The sequence below is a fragment of the Carettochelys insculpta genome, chromosome 6, assembly GCF_033958435.1.
Source record: "Carettochelys insculpta isolate YL-2023 chromosome 6, ASM3395843v1, whole genome shotgun sequence".
NCBI classification, from domain to species: Eukaryota; Metazoa; Chordata; order Testudines; family Carettochelyidae; genus Carettochelys; species Carettochelys insculpta.
Window position 1 is genome coordinate 99,480,478 of NC_134142.1, and position 19,481 is coordinate 99,499,958.

The window sequence follows — 19,481 nt, forward strand, 5'->3', positions numbered from 1 at the left end:
CTTAAGGAACTCCCTGCTGCTACTCATGACCTTACTCACTCAGACTCACCATCTGAGCCCCAACCTGGATTATTCTATTTACTTCCTAAAATCCACAAACCTGGAAACCCCGGACACCCTATCATTTCTGGTATTGGCACCCTTACCACCAGACTACCCAGTTACGTGGACTCCCTCCTCAACCTTATGCCACCAACACTCCCAGCTATCTCCGAGATACCACTGACTTCCTGAGGAAATTATAAAACATCGGAAAAGTTCCTGACAACACCATCCTTGCCACAATGGATGTAGAGGCTCTGTACACTAATATTCCACACAAAGATGGATTACAAGCAATCAGGAATACCACCCCTGATGTCACCACAGCCAATCTGGTGTCTGACCTCTGTAACTTTGTTCTCACCCACAATTATTTCCAATTTGGGAACAATTTATACCTCTAGATTAGTGGAACTGCTAGGGCACCCACATGGCCCCACAATATGCTAATACATTTATGGCTGACCTGGAACAATGATTCCTCAGCTCTCATCCCCTATTACCCTTCCTCTACTTAAGATCTTGACATCTTTATGATTTGGACCCATGGCACAGAGACTCTAGAAGAATTCCACAGAGAGTTTAACAATCTGCACCCCACCATCAAGTTATGCTTCAATTACTCCACGTGAGAGATACATTTCCTGGACACTACAGTACAAATCAAGGACGACCTGATCGGTACCACACTGTACTGGAAACCCACTGATCACTTTTCTTACCTACATGCTTCTAGCTTCCATCCTGCACACATAACTAGATCCATTGTTTACAGTCAAGCTCTTAGGTACAATTGCATTTGCTCTGATCCTACTGACAGAGACCTAAAACTACAAGATCTTCACCAAATATTCATAAACCTGAATTACCCGCCAGGAGAAATAAAAAAACAAATTGAGAGGGCCAGACGAATACCCACAGACCAGCTGCTCCAAGACAGGCCCAAAAAAGCCAAGAACAGAACACCACTGGTCATCACCTACAGCCCCTAACTCAAACCACTGCAACGAATTATTAGAGACCTACAACCTATCCTTAACCAGGATGCCACACTCCAGAAGGCCCTAGGTGACAGGCCTGTTCTCTCCTACAGACAACCTCCCAACCTTATGAGGATTCTCACCAACAGCCACAGTCTATACCGCAGGAACACCAGTCCTGGAACTTTTCCTTGCAACAAAGCCCGCTGCCAACTTTGTCTACATATGTTTTCTGGAGATACCATCACTCTTGAAAGAGAGGCTGCTGAACTTTCTTTTATATTCAAATTTGACACATTAACACGTGGTTTGAACCGGAATGGGAATTTTCTGGGTCACTATAGGGGCTCGTTTGCATACTTGGCTTAATCTAATTCTTGACTCCCCACCCTGCTCATCCCTTTCTGCCTCTCTACTCTCTGATTTGCTCACCTTGATCATTTTTTTTTCTGATTCATCCACCTTGATTACTGTTTTTAGTTCTCTGTACCTTAAGTATTGAGTCTGTTCTGGTATGGCTATGGTCTGAAGAAGTGGGTCTGTCCCACGAAAGCTCACCTAAGAAATTATTTTGTTAGTCTTTAAAGTGCTACTTGACTGCTTTTTTGTTTTAGTCACGGTTTTATACTCTTTTCTTCCACTAATGCATCGAGACACAGCAGAGTGCAGATTCTCTTCTTAACAATAGAGGGCAGCAGCCACACAAAAGTGAAGAACCTGATGATCTTTACTGCTTTTAGCTATCATCACAAAACAGTGTAAGCTCATTTACAGAGGTCAGTGCTATACAACAGACATGGTACTCCTTTGCTTTAATGTGCAGCCATAAAAAATGAATGCTGGAGCTTTCATGTATGTATTAATGGGATTTAGCATGATTCAATCTGAAGATGGAAAAAAATTAAAAAATCATTCTCTTATATGCAAATGACTCTTCGTAGTTTGTGCCTACTATCCTATTATTGCGCAGAGAGGGAAATAAAAGTTTAGGAACAGACAAATCAAATTTAGCATGGAGATATAAGCAACACAGAACTACAGTTGTAGATTTGGTTTTCATGGCCCAGTTCTGCTCACACTGAAGCCAATGGTAAAACTCACATTGGCTATGTCTACACTACTGAGATCTTTCAAAAGAAGCCCTTCCTTAGGTCCCAAAAGAGCTTCCTTCAAACAATTGTGTCCACACACAAAAAAGCAGATCAAAAGAACGGGCCAAAGATCGAAAATGAAGACTGTTCCTTCGAAAGAAGGGCCCTGCACAGCATCTACACATATTTTCTTTCAAAAGAAGCTTTCGAAAGGCGGCACACTTCCTGAAATGGGAAAGGAAGAGTGATTTCAAAAGGAGCACCACTTTCTTTCAATTTACTTTTGAAAGAATGCTTTTGGTGTGTAGACGCTTTGCTGGATCGTTCCAAAGAGACCCCTTCTTTTGAAAAATCTTTCAAAAGAACTTGCTAGTGTAGACACAGCCACTGTGATTGCATTATAAACAGTGAGTAGGTTAAATGTCAAGCATGCAAAGACACACAGCAGCAAAGTGAGATGAACGCTCACAGTGCACAGTCCAGTCCTGAGGGTCAATGAAAGACACCTTCCTAGCCTTAAACCTAGAAATATGATGCCAAAATAAAGACAATTGGGATTCGTTACTATTAGTTTAACTGATTGACATGTTAGCAGAAACCATTTTTCAGTTAGCATGTTAAAATTGAATATTCTACAACATACTCATTCTTTGTGCAATGCAAAACAACTTCCAGAGGCTAAAAAAATAATAAGCCAAGTTGTACCTTCCTAGGAAAACCACACAGAGAGGGCCCTGGGAAAGAAAATTTCCACAAGGACCTCATCATACAAATAACCACACACACTACTATGTCAGCAATGAACTTCCAGCTACAATGTCCTGTTCCAGGGCAGTCTGGCTATACTGGACTGCACTATTAGTGACACCCCCACCTCCACTTCTGCTTCTGCCCTCAGTTTGTCTAGTACTCCCTCCCCTACATGTATGCTGGATCTGCAGGCTCCAGTACTGTGGAACCTTTCCACACCCTACTCCTTCTTCATAAGGGAGATTCTGGCATACAAATCTGGGTGAGACAATTGTACCCAATAAAATTAAAGTGCATACTTATTTAACTGTATAGTTGTCCTACTTGATGTAGAAAACTTCTTTGATGTAATGCTTCTTTTTAAAATCACCGCTAATTCATATTCATGACTTCTAAAGGAATTCTGCTAAATCATGATGGCTTGATCTTACTTTGAAGAGTTTAATATTACACGCAATTCTAATTTCTAATTAGAGTTCAGAACATGACTGCCTTAATGCCAGGATACTTCCTGTATGTGGAGACATTATAAAAAAAGACAGACATAACAGAATCAAGCCAATTATGACAAAAGCTGTTTAGATACAAGGAGAATGAAACCGCTAATCTTTGTCCGGCATAGCTATAGTTACAAAACAAAGACTCACCATAAACTGTAGCACCTGGGTACTATGGGAATGGAGCATGAGCAAGGAAAGCAATATCAGGACCCTATAAACAGATTTTACTTCTACTGAATCCATTATTGAGCAGAATTTCTCCCTGGCAATTTTGTCCTCTTGCAGATTACCTACCCAAATCAGTGATCCAGACAGCTATTTTCTCATATAAGAAATTCAGTATCATGATGATAACGAAGTTCAGGCATGATGCTGTGACTGAAGTTGCCAGCTGTGGAGTCAGTAGTCCACTGATGGGTTGCAGGGTTTGCCTTTCCTTCATGAAGCTTGCAAAGGCAGCATACACTGCAAGCCGGTATACAATCACAGCTATCATACTAGCTATGATCAGAGAGATCTAAGAAAAGGACAGAGATTTAAAGTAAATTTACATTACAACATGATTACATGCATGCACTTCAAGAATGAAAATTCACTGGGTCATGCTTTAACTTATTTTTTTTTTTCTTTCTTTTGGCTACAATTTCAGGAACATTGAAATGCAAAGTACACAGCTCAAAGACCTGTGTTATTTTGATTACATAATCCACTAAATATATTTTATTAGCACAGACGTTTGACAATCTAACAATTCTATTCAAAATATAAAATATTGGACCACAGACTTCAACATAAATAAGACTTGTAGAATCTGTTCTGTGTCTGTATAATATCTGGCATAACAGGGTTCTGCTCCATGATTAGGACTCCTAGGCACATGGTAAAGCAAATAAATCTTAATAGCAATCTGTAAATCCTCTATCTGACACTACAATTGATCTTAGCAGAAAAAAATCCCGTTTTATTTTTACACATGATAATCCATGTAATTTTCTACATTAACCTAGATCTTCTTCAAAAGACAACAGAGTTTGTTACACCACTAAGGTGTGAACACAGGTAACCTAACCTAGCAAAACTCACCAAATCATTTTCAAGATCTTTTCCTTATCCATATAAGTTACAGTGTACTTTGCATGAGAGCAGGAAACATGCAGAATAAGGTTAGTGGGAGATCTAAAACAAACACTGTAATACATGTTAATAGGGTAGTGACAATCAGTGATTGCAATACACGTTAAAGTGATGATTCAAAAAGATGCTCACCCAGAACAACACTGTAGTTCCTGAGATGCAGAACCGTACAGCCTGGCTAGTTAGAGGCAAATAAGGCTCCTGCTCCTGCAACAGTCAAGCAAGCACAGCACAGTTCACAATCCACATACATATTTGTCCCTCAAGCAGCACACAATGCCTGGAACAGCTGTGTGAAAGCAAATATTCTAGGAAAATAATTTTTAACTCTCTTCATGTTGAAGAACTTATACTTTATGCTTCAACTTATTTTTTTTCTCTTTCTTTTGGCTACAATTTCAGGAACATTGAAATGCAAAGTACACAGCTCAAAGACCTGTGTTATTTTGATTACATAATCCACTAAATTTTTATCAGCATAGACGTTTTGTGACATTTTTCAGTATTTTTCATGTCAAGATCCCTTATAGTAAGTGTTTACTTAGATGCATTAAGTTGTTCCACACAACCACAAAGCATTTTACTCCATTCCTTCAAGTCTTTATTTTTTATGAAGAAATGGATAGGTTTATTAGTTACCAATCTAACCGCACGATCATGCAGCTATACCTTACCCAAAAGATTATGCCCATATAGCACAAGAACAGTTTCCCGTTTTCATATAAAGTCCTCTTTTTAGCAACAATTTCTACCTCCTAAAATGTCAGATTAGAAGGATTAACAAGGGACAGAGAAATTAATACAGCACCTATTATCTGATGACGTTATTCAGACCTGGTCTACATTGAAAAAGTTATACTGGCAAAGGTATGTTGATCAAGGATATGAAAAACTAAAGCTATGCCAACAACTCCCCTGCCACCCCTGCATAGATACAAGTCTGATGATGAAAGACGGCTTCCACTGACATAGGTAATTTCATTCATGGAAGTGGTGTTCCTACACTGAAGGAAGAAAACTATTTGGTGATGTAAGTTTAGGCAGCCGTTGGACCAGCCACACTGGCTACGGCTGAGGCAGTCTCTGGTCACTGCACCCTGCCCTCCCAGCAGCAGCACAAAGAGTATGCACGTGGGAGGGGGTTCAGGAGTGGGACATGGGAGGGGATCAGGGCTCTGGATGGCACTTACCTTGGGGGGCTTCCTAGAACTGGCAATATGTCCCTCCTTCAGCTCCTACTTCTGTGAACTGCCCCCACCCACAGGTACCATCTCCTTAGACCACACATACTAGCCCTAACACTGTTCTCAGTTATACAGGTGTAACACAGAGAAATGTTATTGGTTCAGTGAACATATCTCAGTGAAACTGGGGTCAGTCATATTGTATCTACTATTTCTTCTGGAGGTGTTCATACCAGACAAATGACAACCTTGTTTAGCCTGCTAAAGACCAATTTGTCCATAAAGATATAATTTGTATTTGAAGTGTATCATGCTATACTTTTATGGGTGAGAGATCTGACTGGCTCAAGTGTACTTATAATAAACTTAAGTGTATTTACAATAAACTTATCAGTGAATAATTGTGAGCATTCTTGCAGCATGAATGGCATAAGTTATATTCAGTGACAATATACAACGAAAGGCCTCCTCTTTAACAAGGGATGCAGAGTTTTGTTTTAGGAATAACAGTCTCAGAACCATTTTAGGCTATATGACACTTCTGTACTTAAGAACTAATCTGAGATATTCATGCTATGTAGAGACCGAGCTTTAAAATTTCTGGGCCACATTCTCCCTTACAGACAATGAAGTCAGTGAAAGAAGAATTTGACTTGCTCTGAAATAGTTCAGTATTTTCACCATCAAACACTGATGCTAACTTGGCAGAAATAGCAAACAAGGTGAAGATTACATTCTCACAATGGGCGATTTTTGAATCAGTGTATCCAATGAGGAGCAAGGGTCCTGAATCACTGCAACTGGTGATGAGAAATTGATTTTACAGTTGAAGCAAAGCTAACCGCAGTGCTCTGAAAATTCAGTGAACTGTATCTATATTGCCTTTTCAGTTAGCAGGATTAATCTGTTTGAAACCAATATCCCTTCACACTTTCAGCATCACTCATTAAATAATGAAAGGAAATGAAGCAGCAGTGTGGCTAACTGGTATAGTCTAACTGGAATAGTTTTCCATGACTGAGCACTGACAAGGATTGCTACAAAAGCTGACAGCTCAAACGCCTCTCAAAATCTGCAAAGATAACAAATGCTCTCTGTCATAAAGAAAAGGGGCACAAGGTAATTGAGCTTTTAATGGAAACTGTCAGTATATGCTCAAAGAAAAAAACAGCTGTGGACTGATTACTTCTTAGCTACGTCTACACTAAAGTGCTCTTTCGAAAGAGAGTAGTCGAAACACACTATTTTGAAGGGGAGCATCAACACACGGGCTGGTGCTGGTGCCGTCAACAACTGTCATCGAAAGGGTCATGTGCCACATCAAAAGGGGATGTTCAGGCCGTCGAAAGAGAGCTCCACACGCACCAACACCCTCTTTCGAATGAACGGGGCAGGAAACACCACAGACAAGGTTGCAGAGTGGCCAACCCCGTCCGAGGCCACAGCACACCGCTCCTTTAAAGGACCCCTCCCCAATACCCTTGGCCTGCACAACACAAGGCCTGCGCAGCTGCCACAAGCCCCACAGACGCTGTGCCCGCAGGAAAGGCCAGGGACACATAGCAGCTGGAAACCCTGCTGGCTGCCGCCTGTGGAGTGGGCGCCCTGCTAGCCATAGCACTGGTGACCACCCTGCAGATCCTGGTGGGGCCCACCTCCCAGGGGCAGAAGGGGATGCCCCAGATCATGGGGTCCTCTGGGGCCCCCCGCCCACAGGTGCTCCGCTGGCTCTGGAGCTACCCCACCAGCTCCGAGTGGTGGGAACAACTGGTCATGGGGAAGTGGGATGACTGGTGGCTCTGGAACTTCCGGATGCGGTGGCAGACCTTCCTGGAGTTGTGTCAGTAGCTGTCCCCGGCCCTGAGACATCAGAACACCCAGATGCAGCACACCCTCCCCATGGAGAAGGGGGTCGCGATTTATGTGAGGAGTTGTTTGTTTTGCACAGGGCTGTTTGTCTTCCTGCAATGAAGACAATAAATGTATTTTCTTTAATTTGGGAAAATTAAAGCTTTGTTTTAACTGGAAACAGACAGGAGGAGATACTTTACAGAAGACTCTTCCTCCTCTATATGCAGTGTCCCTTATCATGCAGATGGCAAATATCAGTTGGTCATTTCTCTTTAGCTACAATGTATACATGTGTACCTATACGCAAACTCTTTCATATTCAGCATTCTGTTATCTGGAACTCTGAAATTTAACTCAGCAATTTAGTTTGTGCTGCATCATCATTTTAGAATTCGGCATTCTTTTAAGTAAACAAGATGTCCACAGCATGGAAACCCCAAAACCAGTATGATTTTTGCTATCTCTGCACAGCATTCACACTCCATACAGCTACCACTCTGTGGGACACCAGTTTGGTGTGGGCCAGGCCACAGTTGGGGCTATCATGATGGAGGTAAGGAGGCATGGGCCATGCATCTTAAAATAGTATATTTTTATATGAATAACATAGCCCTCTCTGTCAAGCATTTTTTCTCACTGAGAACTTTTCTACTTATGCATTGGCACTATTGTCATTTTTATGCCTCATTGTGATATGCACTCCAAAAGTGAGATAAATATCTCTGAAGATCATGCAGCATAACTGATCACAAGACCATTACTGTAGCTCTGTGGAGGTATTGTTTTTAAACTGATCAAGAGAACACATTTAATGCAAGTAACCATTTTTGACTGCTGGATCAAATTAATTGGAAATGAACAGCTGCCTTTTTAACATATGTTGACCTGTGTTCCTGTCCGGGCTTAAGACTAAACACTTTCCCTTCTTGCAGAGCCCTGCAGCACCCACAAAGCATCTGAATCACAATGGCTCTATATAGAGGCCATGGTCCTGGCCAAAGCAGGTCTTGTGTCCTTCAGAACAGTCTGCTGCTGCTTCCCTGTCCACAGAACATGACAGAACACAATTGATTTTGGACTGGGATCTATTTTAAGATGCATGGCTAAATCAAAATTTTTCCTCCAAAAATGTGCTACTTTTATATATCTACTTGCATAACTGATCAAAAAAGAATTATTTAAAATGTAGTTCCAGGGACAAAGAACGTGAATGATAGAAGCTAGCTCAGATGGCAAGAAATATTGATCATATATTCTAGAGACCTGCAAGTGAACCCCTACTGTAAGAATTTTGGAATGAAAAACTAACAACCACACAACATCTAACTGCATCCCAAATTAAACTTCTGATGCAGATCATAGGCCTCCACAATGTTTCCCTCCCCAGTACTTAAGACAAGCAAGTTTAGCTATCAGAGGGCAAACACAACATGTCGCCATGTTTTCTGAATCTTATTTGTGAGAGGAGTTGTTTGTTTTGAACAGGGCTGTTTGTTTTCCTGCAATGAAGACAACAAATGTATTTGTTTAATTTGGGAAAATTAAAGCTTTGTTTATCTGGAAACAGACAGGAGGGGATACTTCTGTTTGTGCTGTATCATTTTTGAATTCAGCATTCTTTTAAGTAAACAAAAATGTCCACAGCATAGAAACCCCAAGATCAGTATGAGTTTTGCTATCTCTGCACAGCAGACTTTTCCTCCTCTACATGCAGTGTCCCTTATCATGAAGATGGCAAACATCAGTTGGTCATTTCTCTTTAGCTACAATGTATACATGTGTACCGATACACAATAAACTCTTTCATATCCAGTATTCTATTATGTGGAACTCTGAAATTTAACTCAGCAATTCAACCTTCAATAAATTTTACTTATGTTTTCCATAAGTACAGTATAGTGAAAGTAAGTACAAATAAATACAACAAATACAGCGTAAGTTTACAGTGTACAGTAAGACTGTTGTTGGTAAATAAAACACTCAGCATGCATTTTTGTTTGTTTCTTAATATCTAATCTTGTTTTTGTTTAGAGTTATGCATTGCTAAGTGTACCTCTCTATTATGCAGAATATTTGAATATATGGCAACCTCCAGGTCCTGGGGCTGAGGGATATGAAAGAATTTACTGTATGTGATATCACATTTTTGTGAAGAGTGAAAATTTCAATACTCGTTATTCAGGTACCTGCTGAAAGCAAACAATACGAGTCAAGCTACAGTGCCGGATTCTGTCTTAGCTTGAACCTGATGGCTACTTCTTCACTAGTATTCCTCTTTCAAAAGAAGCATGCAAATGAGGCACAGATTTAGATATCTGGCACCTCATTTGCAGATTCTTCTGTCAAAAGAGCTTCTTTTGAAAGAAGAAAAGTGGTGTAGACACGGCTCTTTCGAAAGGAATCCCCATCTTCAAAAGAATCCTTTTTCCTAAAAAAACACAAAATAGGAAGAAGGGTTCCTTCAAAGATGAGGATTAGTTTCAAAAGAGCTGCGTCTACACTGCTTTTCTTCTTAGGTCTTAGCTTAAACCCTATGGCTTAATAGTGTAGACGTGAAAGTGTAGATATTACCGATGTGTTTCTATTGTGTTCAGAAAGGCTGCATGGTGTCTGACTTAGTCCAATAATGTTCTATATGCCATCCTTTCTATTCTCAGACACAGGGCTGCTTGAAAAAAATTCATCTACAACCTTTCTGATGAAAAATAAAGAAAACAATCTCACCAAATATTTGCAAAATCTTTTTGATGCTCTCTAGGCATCTTGGTTCTTTTATAATCCTCATCGCTACAATGTCCAAGTGCTTATCAATTTTTCAGCCAGCTTTCAGACACCATTGTAAATATGAGACAATTACTGTGATGTGAATAAATTTACTCCCGATTGCTCCTGGAAAAACACGTAAAGCAGACCAGAACGTGCCTCATTGGTCTGTGTAGATACAGTATCTGAAAGTCTGCATGGCCCTCATACACGTTTCACTGCCACAATGTGTCACAGGTATTTACTCAACAATTAGATATAGTAAAGAACCATTACATTATAGAAGTGTTAGACGGAATCCGAGTTTGATTATTCAGTTAGAAATCTTCATACACTGAACACTTTTTAAATTACCTGAGTCACAGGATTCTTTTTCTTGCGGGTGCATTTGGCTTCATATTCTGGCCTCAGTTGAAGCTGCTGTTGTTCCTCTTCAAAATCAACCAAATCCCATTCGTATTTGAGTCTAGCTTGTCGCCGCTTCCAAAACTCCAAGAAAAGCGTAACTGTAAGTCAAAAGCGCCATGAAATGAGACTAAAGCATATTGGAAAAGTGAACTGACTGCTAGGTACTAGATACCACTCAAATTAAACAACCCCCTCCCCTCTGTCTCATGGTCCGTCTTCTGTTACTTCTCTCGTGATTTGCTTTATGCTCATTCAGTATAGCAGTCACACAATACAGCTCATTTTAAGAATTATAATATGGATTAGGTATATTTATTATTATATTGCAGTGTAAACGTTTTAGAGAGTAGGATGAAAAGGTGACAATCCTTCATTACCACACTAGATAACACACAAATTTTATTAGTGATTAGTTAAAACACAAACAGCTACACATAACTAACAAGTAGGCTAGGATATTTCAGAGTAGCTTGTTGGGCACAAGAATCTATTATGGAAACATCTTTACTACAGTTAAGCCAAGGTATTTTTCAGTGAAATGCTTCCCAAGGTCTTCCATAAACCATCTGCTACTCTTTGGAAGGTTATTCTGATAGGGAGGCATTTTCAAGACACTGAGGCTTTAGATGCATCTCAGAAAGTAAAGCAAGAGGTTGGCTTAAGAACCTTCTTTTTTGAGTGTAGAGGCTTACCTGTATATTTATAAAAAACTGATCAGGCATCTAAAAAACTTCAAAAAAGCCATCTACAAATGCTGAACAGTAACAGAGAGGTAGCCGTGTTAGTCTGTACTCCAACAAACCGAAGCAGCAGAAACGCAGCTTTAAAGACTAACAAAATGATTTATTTGGTGATGAGCACTGGTGGGACAGACCCACTTCATCAGAACAATTTCATTTCCAATACAGACGAGCATTTATAAGTACAGAGGACCAAAAAAAAATTTCAATAAAAACTGACAAATCCTCTGTACTTATAAATGTCCATCAGTATTGGAAATGAAATTGATCTAATGAAGTGGGTCTGTCCCACCAAAGCTCATAACTGAATAAATCATTTTGTTAGTCTTTGAAGTGCTACGTTTCTGCTGCTTTATCTACAAATGCTGTAAACCTCTGATAATCTGAAATGCCTGTATCTGAATTATTAAGAGTTTGTGGGAAAGAATATAAGCCTTTGTATTTCCAGAATGATCTACCTACTTAGTATGCTATTCAAGGAACAGTGCTTAAAAGTAAGAAAGACCTTGAGGAACACAAATTTCCAGTAAGATCCCAGCGCAGAAGATGGCGCCTAGAGGCTAAGAGGATAAACAGACATATGATAGACAGACCTTTGTGGGATAATGGAAACTCTGTAATATTGTTATTTTCAGAGAACTACGAAGGATGCATTCTTTCATGCTTAATCATGCAAATAGGAAAGAAGGTACTTCATTAAGGTAAATAACAGGAAATATTAAACATGCTCTTACACACATTTACAAAGATTCATGTGGAAGTTTACAAAAGAACAAGCATTAACATCAACAGAATTTTGTACCTAAAATAGATGTGTTAAATGGTGTGAATAAAATGACAAAGACATGCTTACAGGAAGTCTTATCATGGTTGATATTCCAGAGTTTGATTCAGTACGTCTAGTGGCAATGCGCTAAATCAAATATACAGGGCACCATCACTGACTGTGGTACTCCTGCCCCTTGATAGGTGTAAGGGAAGTCAATGGGAGTGGAGTGCAGACTACCATAGACTTCTCTTAGTGGAGACAGCACTGAAGCCTGAACTAAGGTACATCAACTTTAGCTACGTAATAAATGCAGCTGAAATTGCGTTCCTTAATTTGACATTGCCCTGTAGTGTAGACCTGCCCTCAGTTAAATACATTTGCCTTCTGTGTCATCAAAATATTCGCATGTTGCCTGAGCTTTCCTTGTGCAAAAGTGAAACTGTGTCCTGGTCATAAGTTTACCTATAGTAATGCATCTTTGAGCCTATATATCACTTTCCACATGGCTGTGGCCACACTAGCCCCTCCTTTCAGAGGGGCTATGGTAATGTGGCACTTCGGAATATGCTAATGAGGCACTACCATGAATTTGCAGCACCTCATTGCATAATGGCGGCTTTGAAAGTGCCAGTTTTGAAACACACACTGCCTGTGTAGCCGGGGGTCTTTCGAAATGACCCCCCTGATTTCAAAAGCCCCTTCTTCCCAAAACCAAATGGGAAAAAGGGGATTTCGAAATTAGGGTGCCGAAAGGAGGGGGCATGTGTAGACACAGCTTTGGGGTGAAATGCAGATAAACACTTCTGCTAAAACACAGTTGTAACTGTATTGCTCCAGGTGTGTTCATTGTACAAAGCACTAGATTACTTTTTCTGTAAAGAGCAGTTCCTTCACAAATTTAAATTATTTTTGTTCTTTGGTAGGGTAAATATTTCCAAGTTTAAAACAAAACAGCTTTCCCCAGGTCCCTGAAATGTCTAATCAAGCTCTCCCCCACTGCTTTATTAAAATGTTATCAAATGTACTTACCCCATATGCCCATGAAAATTGCAAAAAAAAGTGTTGCCACGTTATCAAACAAATGGGAGTACTGAAACAGAAACACACAGGGACAGGACAACTCAGTGACAGAACAGTTTTAAATAAAGAAGAACACAATAAATAATTACAGAGTTGGATACAGACCTCTGAGGATTCACATGTGGTGTTTAGCCTCCAGTACTCACACGTCTCGTCACAAAGAGGACACATGATGATCTGTCCTCCAATCTCAGAGTCACAGATTTCTTTGCTGAGGAGATGAAGATGGTTTTACATTTTCTTCCAAATGTCTACCTGACATTTCTTTTGGAAACAGGTCAAAGCTTTATTTGTTCAAAGTTAAGGTTTTCAGCTTTGCCAACAATGGTGAAGGTTACATCCACTGATATAATTGTTGCAGGGTCAGAGAAAGCCAATTGGTCCTGGAAATGGAGCTGGTGATTCACTTGGCGCCATGCTTCCTTCTGTGGCAGTACTGAATTGGTAATTCAGCATTCTGCCTGGGAAGCACTGCGCTGGATGTACAGTCTTTCAGGTAAAATACAAATACAGGATCTCTCTCATCTGGTCACTTAGTATTTCATAATCTATTTTGTACCAGCACAAGCATTAATCAAAGTCCCTTGCCAAAATTCCAACTTTGGTACTTACATTCCGCTTTTGTAAATTTTCCTGCAATTTCAACTTGATGCACATTTTTTTTACATTGCTTATTCTACATTGTTGTGTAGTATTGTTGCATGACAAGCAGCTTCCATTTTTAAAATCAGAAGCAGCTGTAGTGTAGTGGTAGGTGAAGTGGCCTGCGTGTATACTTTTTAACTACCAGTTAAATTAAATCCCTGAATGTGCATAGGGATTTTTTAGGAAGGATATAGGATATTATCACAACACGTCTTCTACTGGCATAATTCAGCAGAACAGGGCACAGAGATACAAATTCCAGAATGTATTTTTAGCTACATGTGTTTAGCTACATGTCAGAGACCAAAACAAAGATGGAATGTTCACTACATATGAAGCCCGGCTCATCTATGATAGGGGATAATCTCTGTATTGTTCTGGGACAATTTTAATAATTATTCCCTGTTGACAGTCCTCTGAAGCAGGAAAATGGCTTTCACCACAAGATGCATCAAAACTAGAAGACTTAAGGCAACAATGAACAGCTGATATACCATCAACCTTACTGGGAGAGAAGCTTGAAGTGGGGGAAACAGTAGTATCATTAGGACCCTAACAGCCACAGCATTGCCAAAATACAGTAATCCCCCAAGATACACCAGGGTTGTGTTCCACGCAGCCTTTGTGTACCTTGAAATTTGCATAACTTGTGGGGGCTTGGGCTATAGGTTGGAGTGTGGGAGGGGGGCAGGGAGAGTACGGGGGTAGAGCTGAGCTGAGGCTGCCAAGGTTGGAGCTGGGACGTGCCGCAGAGGCTAGAGACAGGGGCATGCGGTAGTGGCTGGAGGCCCCCCTACCTCGTGGCGGCACTCAGGGGGATCTCCTCCCCCTCCGCGCCTCGGCAGCTGCCTGGGGCTGAAGCTTCTGGGGTTCCCTCTCCAATTGTGCTAATGTGAGATACACGCATGTCAAATGCGTGTATCTCGCAGGATTACTGTACAACTTTGCCAAATTGAAATAAAAAATTAATCTTCCAGCTATACAGTAGGTTTCACTGTACAGTGGACAATGATGCTTTACTTGTGCAACCCCACATTTAGGTCAACAGAAGCTGTCTGGGTATAACATTAATATTTCCCCCTCTGCTTAAAACATTTTTTATGTGTTGGTTTTCTGTAACAAGCAGAAGAACTACATTCTTTATTTGGCTTTGTATTTTCAGAATACTTGTGTTTTTTAATAAATGATAATATAAATTATGATCTCTTTTATGTGCAACAAATTCTGAACACAGACTGTCATGCAAATGCGATACTCTAAATGTACAGCACACAACTCAACATTTTAAAACTACAATTCTGCTTTTTAAACAAATGAGGTGAAGCCACCTCCTTGTAATATTGGCAGTTACACTCACCTGCTCATGTTTTCATTTTTTGTAAACCAACCGTACAGAAAACACATCAAGCCAACCACTGCTGCAAAGAATAACATTTCTGTGTAGAAACCCAGCCAGGCAAAATATATTCCAATCCTCTCTCCGTAGTACTTCCTGCACACAAAGAATGCAGTTGGGTAGTAAAACACAGTAGGATGCAAATCACAAAAGACAAATCTGGCAAAACCCAAGCAAAAATAAAAACAATGGGCTAACTTTTTTTATTTATGCTGTATAAATGACATCTGAATCTAGGCCATAAAAGAAAGCTACACATGCTGCACAAGCACAACAGATGGACTTTTAGGGGGTGGATGAAGCTACCTCTTGTTTTGCCTTCTAGGAATACCTTACGTAAGGAACACTTCTCCCCACATACACACACCTCATTACTAAGAAAATGCAAATTTACGTGTTATATACTAAAAGGAATACTGCAGTATAAAATTTAAAAATCCACAATGGCTCCAAATATATAATTTCAAGAGAAGTGGATATTTATCATAACAAGGTAATAAAGGAACAAACGGACTTAGGAGATACTGATTGGATCTCAGATCTTATTTTGGGTTTTATGCTTATTAAAGTTGTTTCAGATTCATATTCAATGTGCCAAAATCCCACTAACTGTTCTTCAAACATTTCTATTCGAAGCAACGAAAGATCTTTTTTTTTTTTTAACAAAACACCTGATACTCCTCAATTCTTTTTTTCTGCATCCAAAGCAGACCTGGAAAATTGATCCTTGTACATTTGGCTGACTAGAATGGCCTTGCATTTAAGGTAAAGAGGTTTGCCTACCTCTATTAAAACATACAGGTTAGGTCTGTACGGCGCACTGCTGAAGCAGGGTCATGCAACTGAGGGCACTAAACAATGCAAATGGCTTCTCATTTGCATTGTCATGTGCCTCATTTGCATAATCAAGTGAGATCATTGTCCCAGCAGAGACTTTTGTCATCACAAAACAAGCTGTGTAGACAGGGTTCTGTTGACCAAAACCTCCCTTGTTGACAGCCCCTAATTCCTCATTTTTTTCCAGGAACAGGGGGCTGCCAGCAAGGGGGATTTTGGTCAACAGAACCCTGTCTACACGGCTTGTTTTGTGACAAGCGAAGCCTCTGCTGGGACAGCGATCTCGCACGACTGTACAAATGAGCAGCCATTTGCATTGTCGAGTGCCCTTATTTGCATGACCCTGCTGGCAACAGTGCACTGTGTAGACGTAGCCATACAGTATACTCTAAGCATGTGTGCTTGTTTTGGTATCTATTTTTTTCAAACATTAGAAATGTATAAAAAATCCCCAGAAGGAACAAGTCACAAATGAATGCAGTGAAAACCAATGAAATGTGGCCCAGTACAACAAACATTTAACAGCCCATATCTTACCTAATGAGATCCAAAGGCTGCTCCTTGTAAAACCGTAAAAATCTGGCCCACTGCTTGTACAATGTGTACCTCTCATTGTCACAGTTAGGATCATTTGCCTTCTTCCAGTACTGGCACTATGTGGATGTGCACAGATCAGACAGACAAAGAAGTTCATCAGTAGGCTAACACCTTAGATTAAAATGGGCATATTTTAATAGTAACACATCCTGGCTGAGTTTTATAGACAGCTAAAATTACTTGGTGCTCAGCATCATAACTCATCCTTAAGTCAGACCTTTCAATACACAATATTTTAAAATATATGTACCCATAGACCAGTTGTCAACATTAAAGGTTTGCGTGGATTAAGGCAAATGGTACTGATATAGGTATTAAGTATAACCTCTTAATGTAGGGATGCTGAACTCTTGGAAAATGGGTCTTGTACTTCTGATTTGTTTTGATAAGTTGCACTGGTGCACCACACTGATGTAGCCTGTCTCCGTTAGGAGGCTGCTGCAGTGAAGCTACATCCATGGAAAATTTCCTGATGTAGATAAGCCCTAAACAATTCCCACTTCAGGAAACAAACTTAAGTTGAAGTTCCTTGGAAGACAGAATCAGGTTCTCATAATAAATTCCATAGTCAATGGCCTTTCATTGAGGTTATGACTACACTAGTGAGTTTTGATGACAAAACCCCAGTTTTGTCAACAGCATGTCAGCAAAAGTCAGCGCTTCTGCCAACAACCTTCTGCCTCCCCCAGACGATGAAGAATGCCTTTTGTCAACAGGTTCTACTGACAAAAAAGCCATGTGGATGCTGCGGGGGGCCTCCTCTTGACAGACAGGGCATTCAGAACAATGGGCAGCCATCTGCTGTGCTTCTGGGTGCCTGTTTTGTTGAGAGAGCAGATGGGCAGTCTGGCCACTCTGCTGACAGAGCAGAGCAATCTTCCAATTGGTGTTTGTGTGTGGCTACACTCTTTCGACAGAATTTTTGTCTGGAAATCTCGTCTGACAGTAACTTCTGTCGACAGATTGCTACAGGGTAACTGTAGCCTGAGGGATGAAAAGATATAAACATAAAACAATGTAAAGCTATTTTCTCTTTCTTCAGAGAACATTACACAGGTTGTACCTCTCTAATCCAGCACCCTCAGGACCTGGATGAGAGAATTTGCCAGACTAAAGGAGGTCAATATTGTCTAGCAGCATTACCAACACTTCCACTGCTTACTGGGCTCTTAGAAGACATTTAGGGGGTAAAATAGAACTAAACAACAACACAGAACACTGAAAGCCAGATCTGATGGCTGGAAACAAACTTTATGGGATCACAGGAAACTTGGCTACAACCATGACATGATCATCCAGCTAAGTAAAATCATGCCAGATTACAGATACTCCCAAACAAGAGAGTTCTGGATTAGAGAGGTTTAACCTGTACTGTGTTTATCACTGTAGTCAGTTTCTGAGGCTATATGGCAAACATCCACCAAAATAAGATGCCACACTAATTCATGTCAGCAGTGGGCTCTACTTTCAGACTGCATCATAATTATCCTCAAACTATTATGAAAAAAACAAACAAGGAATTAAATTAGTACTTTACAAAAATAATACATTTAAAATGGTATTAGGAGGCAAGGCTGTGGTGCAATGAGCTGGTATTTAGTAGCACAGCTCCCTCCTGTTTTCACTAACAGGACTGCATATATTCTGTGTTTAAAGTAGATGCTCTCAAACAGTGACCCAGCACAGAGCTACAGGCTGTGACATCCAAAGGGCCACACAGGTAATATATATAATATGTGGATATGGCCCACATAACATGTAGAAAGCTGCATGCACAACTCACTATGGTAAGTAGGCTGAGAACCACTACCCTAAAGCAAAACTCAGAAAAAAACAGCATCATTACAGACTTTACAGCACTGGCAATATGCCATCACAGGGCATCCTGATGTGAAGAAATAACCACACAAGACTACAGGGACAAATTTATCCCTGACGTAGCCTGCTACTTCAGTGGCATTTTATACTACACAAAGATATGACCCATAGGGCTCAGTAAAGATGTTATTAATTTCCTTGTTTTTACCTGTCTTTGTAATACATTATTATAATTTATCTCACAATGTAAAATAAAACATTTACAAAAATATACTGCAGTATGAGTCATAATAATAACCTCTGTGCCTGAAATAATTAGCTAAACCCTAGACTTGAGTACATGGAAAAATGCTGTCCATTACAGGGTAGGAGAGCATAGTGGCTAGTAAAAGCCAAAGGGTTTGTAGATCAAATATATTTTGCCTTGAAACTAATTTCACAGAAGGCAAAGCAAATAAGGGAGGAAAGCAGGACCGGGATATTTCTCTGGGAATGCAAAGCCAAAATACTCACATCATGGAGAGGGTAAGCAGCTGTGTAGGAGCCATTATTTAACAACCTTTTAATCCCAAACTTTTTCTTCCCTTCTTCTGTTCCATAGGGGCACCGTGTTAGGATATAGTACACCTATGATACAAACACAGTGAATTTAATCCTCTTCTTTTATAATATGATTTAATACCTCACCCCATTGATGGATGAGAGGAGCACTGTCCAGTCCCCCTCAAAGATAATGAACTATAGTAACTGCAGTGTGGGGGAAATCAGAGGATCCTCAAGGCTGCAAGTGGAACAAGGATGCCCCAGCTGCCACACCACAGAAATGATAGCATAGGAACTGTTTTCTCAAAGGGCATCTATACCAAGAAAGAAGCACAGACATCAGATTTCATTAC

General features: G+C 40.2%; 1 protein-coding gene across 6 annotated transcripts in view; it reads right to left on the reverse strand.

The window, feature by feature from the left end:
* Positions 1 to 19,481, reverse strand: part of ANO5 (anoctamin 5) — a 101,031-nt gene that overhangs the window by 19,431 nt on the left and 62,119 nt on the right. For all 6 annotated transcript variants that reach the window (XM_074997674.1, XM_074997671.1, XM_074997673.1 and 3 more), the window contains 8 exons: positions 19,099 to 19,212; positions 16,708 to 16,823; positions 15,295 to 15,429; positions 13,398 to 13,503; positions 13,242 to 13,302; positions 10,650 to 10,801; positions 4,630 to 4,704; positions 3,658 to 3,880 (listed from right to left, as the gene is read on the reverse strand). In XM_074997674.1, the coding sequence (XP_074853775.1) occupies positions 3,658 to 3,880; positions 4,630 to 4,704; positions 10,650 to 10,801; positions 13,242 to 13,302; positions 13,398 to 13,503; positions 15,295 to 15,429; positions 16,708 to 16,823; positions 19,099 to 19,212 (982 nt within the window). The remainder of the gene's footprint in view (positions 1 to 3,657; positions 3,881 to 4,629; positions 4,705 to 10,649; positions 10,802 to 13,241; positions 13,303 to 13,397; positions 13,504 to 15,294; positions 15,430 to 16,707; positions 16,824 to 19,098; positions 19,213 to 19,481) is intronic.